At 44.2% G+C, this 5,513-nt stretch overlaps 1 protein-coding gene across 4 annotated transcripts; it reads left to right on the top strand.

Annotated features, from left to right (window-relative positions):
- Positions 1–498: 498 nt before the first annotated feature.
- On the top strand, positions 499–2,445 carry LOC147433377 (putative sugar phosphate/phosphate translocator At3g11320). 4 transcript variants are annotated; one of them, XM_086492969.1, is made up of 3 exons: positions 501–656; positions 891–938; positions 1,075–2,445. In XM_086492969.1, the coding sequence occupies exons 2-3, from the start codon at positions 894–896 to the stop codon at positions 2,131–2,133; spliced, it is 1,104 nt and encodes a 367-aa protein (XP_086349095.1). In that variant the 5' UTR covers positions 501–656; positions 891–893; the 3' UTR covers positions 2,134–2,445. The 4 variants fall into 4 exon arrangements, with proteins under 4 accessions (XP_086349093.1, XP_086349095.1, XP_086349096.1 ...); XM_086492970.1 differs by having other exon boundaries at positions 1,105–2,445; XM_086492967.1 differs by having other exon boundaries at positions 499–938.
- Positions 2,446–5,513: the final 3,068 nt, after the last annotated feature.

Raw genomic sequence — 5,513 nt, forward strand, 5'->3', positions numbered from 1 at the left:
ATCCTCACGAGCACATTATCTAAGAATATAGTCCTTCCCTAGCTTGTAGAGAGTACCTACAATTAGAGAATAAGGTCCACATTCCTTTAGTAGCTTTTGAGCTTGGATCCCTATTTTTCCTCCTTTGGATCCCTGCAGAGACGGGTCTTGAAGCACATTGCTCTTTTGCAGACTGTCCCCCTGTGGATCTCTATTTTCCCTCCTTTGGATCCCTGCAAAGACTGGTTTGGCAGCTTTATCAATATTCTAGCTTTTACTCCTCTGGTACTTCCCCATATAAAATGATCAGTTTGACATGAGAAAATCATTTGGGAGAATTGATTATTAGTTTTTATGACATTGTACGCAAAGAGGGATGACTACAGAACCCTTCACGAGAATCATAATTTAATGAAAAATGCTATTCTGAATAGTCAATAGTTTGAGAGTGGCACGGCTGATTAGGTAGGTGACGAAGAGGGTTCTTTTAAAATCTATCCAGTATCCAGTGGGTAATGTCACAATGTGAGACGGACCGTACCACCTTCTGAGAAAGGACTACAAGGAGCACCCTTGCTTGTGCTCCACACTCGTTAGGCTGGCCATGGGTGGAGAGCGAGGGGCTATTGTTTGTGGGCAACAAGCAGGAAAGCACTGATTTTGCGCAAGTGTACCGAGTAAGGAAGTTCTATCCTCGTCCTCTCCTCCTGCGTGCTTGTGTATCTCGCCATGCTTTTATAAGATTTTGCTTTCAGAAGGTACACACACACACACACACACACACACACACACACACACAGACAGCCTGCTCTCTGCCGTCGCTTTTTACCCACCTGTCGCAGATGCGCCTTTCCTTTTGTTATCTCCTAACGACATTCCCTCAGAAACAGACGTCTGATCTTTCACTACAGGCTATGTGCTTCCATGTGGATCTTGGTCTCTGTGGTGCTGAAAGGCAGGTGCGTCACGGCTTTCAGCAAATGCAATTCCAATTTGCCCTTGATTTCTGTGGAGTTAGCATGGTCAGATCCATGAAAGGGTAGTTCTGCACATGTTGGTCATATCTCAACTGTCGCAAATCCGTGTGTGTGTTAGGGTTTCACAGAAAGCATGGGGGAATTGCAGGCACAGACATGGATCAGGAGAGGCAGCAACCCTAAGCTTGAGGCTGAGGTTATTGACATACCTCCCACTCCAACCCATGGTGATGCGAAATACGGTGCATTCCCCATTCCTGCAAACATCAAGACTGTGTTTATTATCGGTGCATGGTATTTCTCCAACATTGGGGTCTTGCTCCTCAACAAGTATCTGCTCAGCTTTTATGGATACAGGTATCCCATCTTTCTCACCATGCTACACATGTGTGCATGTGCTGTTTACAGCTATGGTGCGATAGCTTGGCTCGAGATTGTACCAATGCAGTATATCTTGTCAAAGAGACAGTTTCTAAAGATAGTTGCATTGAGCTTGATCTTCTCCTTTTCGGTGGTATGTGGGAATACATCCCTTAAGTATTTGCCTGTGTCATTCAATCAAGCTATCGGAGCCACCACACCGTTCTTTACAGCAATTTTTGCGGTCTTGATCACTTGCAAGAGAGAGTCGACAGTGGTGTATATGGCATTGATCCCGGTGGTGTTGGGAATAGTTGTCGCAAGCAGGAGCGAGCCCTTGTTTCATCTATTAGGCTTTTTGGTGTGCCTGGGCTCAACTGCTGGCCGGGCACTCAAATCAGTGGTGCAAGGGATTCTTCTCACATCGGAGGCAGAGAAGTTGCATTCAATGAATCTGCTCTTGTATATGGCGCCTATATCAGGGTTGTGTTTACTCCCTTTCACTCTTATGTGGGAAGGAAATGTGCTAGCAATCACAGCTGAAAAGTCAAAGGATGACCCAGGAATTCTGCTCTTATTGCTAGCCAACATGACCGTGGCGTACCTTGTAAATCTTACAAATTTTCTGGTTACCAAGCACACAAGTGCCTTGACATTGCAGGTTCTTGGGAATGCAAAGGCTGCGGTGGCTGCAGTGATCTCAGTTTTGATATTCCAAAATCCCGTAACGGTCATGGGGATGACAGGCTTCGTCATTACAATTATAGGAGTCGTGCTGTACAGCGAGGCCAAAAAGAGGTTCAAGCCCGGCCACTAAGCATTGCAAATCTCTAATGAATTGCAGAGTGCTGGAGTTAATAAGGAAAAGCACTCCTTCCTTTATGTAGATTTCTCATCGCTCCAGGTGTAAGCAGATCTGCACAAGGTATGCAGATTTCTGGGTCGATTAGCAAAGTAAACATTTTTTTTCACATGCTCCGGCCACATTTGCCTTTCCAGTATCCACTTTATCTGGAAGTTGCGATTCATATTCTTGTAATGTGAGTGTCAAAATGTAGCATTTTGGTGACAGCAGTCCACCATGTCTTTCAATTCCTGAGGTTATTATTCTTTGACTCTTTACGAGCTAGTCACTGTAGCTTATATGATGGCTGTTCGTATTATGCACTTGGTTTTCTCTTGATAGAATCCCTTTTGAGATTAATGGGGATCGTGCTGTCCCGCTTTGTACAAGCTTCATGATGCAGACAGAGAATCCAGAGAGCCAGCTTTTGGTAAAGGTGTATGCCGGTTATTCTGTGGATTTGACATGGCAGGATTGTCTTTTCTTGTCTAGATTTCCTAGCTCCAGTTTGATTCCTTATTTTAAATTCATTTTGAAAGCTACAAGGCTGAAATTGTATCCTTCAGCTCATTGTCTCCACTTGGATTTTACCTGGGATGGCTTGATACACAAATAGCATGCATACATGTAGATTGGCTTAATAATTGTGTAAGAGAGCACTTGGCTTTTAGGCTTGTTGGTCACCTTGTCGATCCCGTTTTGTGTTGTCATTTTCTCCGTTGATCCAATGTTTAGGGACCCTGTTGTAATGTGTTATAACATGGCTCCACTCTTTTGGCCAGTAGGCTCCTTTGGCGCTGAGCTACATCGGTATATTATATGTGGGCTAAAGACCAGCATCCCCACAATGAAAGTTTACAGTATTAGACTCTAGACTAGGGGTTTTATCCTTGTATCTTTGAGTAACAGCTTTTGAGTTCAAGTGGTGATAAGTTTTTTATGTTAACACATTGTTGAGGTATTGTACCATATTGTGTAGTAACGTGGATGACATTGAGGGTCTTGTGGTTGTAGTACAAATTGTGTTAAGGTATTGTACCATATTGTGTAGTAACGACGACGACATTGAGGGTCTTGTGGTTGTGGTACAAATTAGTAACCAACAGTCGCAGAGTTTAGCACACATGCACCCCCTCTTGGTCACAGAATCGTTTTGGCCAGTGGTGCACACATTGTCTATTTTTAATGTGCATAGCAGTCGTAGATGTTTGCTTCTTAGGTCATTGCTATTAATCATGGCTTTCTTGTGCATTGCCTAGTGAAATTGTCGCTGTAAAGGAACTGTGTTTTGTTTCTGGATACTTCGATTTTCCAGGTGTCTGGGCAGATTACCTGGTGCTATTGCACTAGACCTTTGTAGTACTATGGTACTTCACTCACTTTGGGGCTTGCTGTAAAAGTATTCAGTGTCATACCGTGTTGCAGGAAACGCCACCCTGCACTGCTGGAAACGCGTTCTGGCGAGGGTGAGCGTTTCCAGCGATTCTGAAACGTGCCAAAAGGTCTACCCGTTTATTCCACCTTTGGAGTCCTAAAAAAGCCATGCAGAAGTACTTTATTAAAATAACTCCACCTAAGTTTAGCTTCACTTGTTTTGGCTGGGTTTGAACCGTGCACCCTTTATGAAAGAGGCCCTCTTATCTCAAATTGTACGCTGAGAACTAGAGAGGCGTTTACAGAGACGAGAATAGTTTCTCTGCACAACAATTGAAAATATGAGGACTCTCAGGACTGTGGTTTTCGCTCTACTTCTGTTTATGCAAGTCTTCTTAAAATGTTTGCTTTTAATGCAGTTGTTGATATATCTTTGAATTTGTCTGTGGTTGGCTCCTCTCAATGGAGTGTACCCCCGCTGTTTCCTGGTCGACTAGATTGCCATTTAATGTTCTAATATGAAGGTTGACGTTACCAGTTTCGAAACGTTTTCTGCAACAAAGGTATCATGGTTGCTTTCTATGTCTAGATGGAAAGTTCATAGTAAACAAGTTTTCTGTAGTGGAGTCTGTTATTTGAAAGTTGTGATTGTGAGCCTCAACATTCAACAGTTATGGAGGTCGTAGGTCGTGTTCAATCCAGCTATTATGAAGCTCGTGAGAGGTTTTTGCTTCAATCTAGAGCATAGTGAAGTTTGTGAAGCTTGTTACAAACAAGCAGCCACCGGTATTATGGTATGAAAATCTTGTCCATGTTGCACAGGCTCTGTCATCTGTGGTTTGATCAAGGTCGGGAGTCGGGGGGCTGGAAATCTTAGCTGTCCATTGAGAGCAGTTTCTACAGCGTAATCCGGGCTGCATGCGTCAGATCTGCAGCATGTGGAATCCAGAGCTTGAGCCTCTAACAGAATGTCGTGAGGTATTGACACCTCAGCAGTCCTAATGTGCAGATCTTGCCCTGTCATGTCGTCGCCGGTGCACACTCTGTCCTGCCATGTGTCGTTTCTGAACAGCCCCCTCCTCCCGACTCTTGATGGACGGGAATGGTCATCAGTGACCACTCCCACGTAATCACTGCTCCCGCCATGGCTCCCGGCTCCCCCAGTTGCCATGCGGTTGCAATATGGGAAATGGTCACTGATGGACTATTCGCTACACCACAAAAGCGCGGGTCGCTTTGTTCCATGAAAATCAGAGCAAACTTTCAGATTACGTTTCTTTATTTTTTGAGCTAAACTCTTCAGCATATTCTCAACTGATGTTTTAGTTGATTGGCTTATGCCGGATTGCTCATGAAATGTTTCACCCAGCCTTTCCACTTCATTTCCTTGCATCTCCTCAACCGTCTGCCAAGGGATTGTTGTGAAGGAATGGAGGCCTTGAGACCACGTAAAGAGCTTGTTCGGAAGGGCTATGAACTTGAAATCCATGCTTGTAATCTATTTAAAGTCTTTAGAGTTGTTTAATGCTTAGAAGCTCCAACATGTTGACCTCTGGTAGTTTGCCTTGTCGGGTTCATTAGAGAGCGAGTGTCCACCATGATTGGTTGGAAAAAAAGCAGCTTTGACCCTGGATCCACCGGGCCTTCCTGCCCCGCCCCACACCTTTTGAAAATGAGTATCTTACCTTGTGCTTTGCATTGCAGGTTGAACCAGTCACAGCCAGTAACTGAACGTGGTATTTTCCATCACACTATCAGTGATTGGCAGTTCTCTGTGATATTGTTTTTGTATGTGACGTAGCTGTCCCTCGTGAATAAGCAGGAAGGAAGTAAATGAAATTTTCTCTGTTGCTACCGGGTTTTGTTTGCTTAATGCCATATTTACATGGCCACATGCAATAGAATTGTGAAAGGTGAGTATGCACAAAGAGGGGACGGTTATACCGCAAGAGAGGAGTATGGAAAGCACTAAGTCGTGT

This window comes from Adiantum capillus-veneris, chromosome 20, assembly GCF_014529385.1.
Source record: "Adiantum capillus-veneris isolate H3 chromosome 20, ASM1452938v2, whole genome shotgun sequence".
Taxonomy (NCBI): Eukaryota; Viridiplantae; Streptophyta; class Polypodiopsida; order Polypodiales; family Pteridaceae; genus Adiantum; species Adiantum capillus-veneris.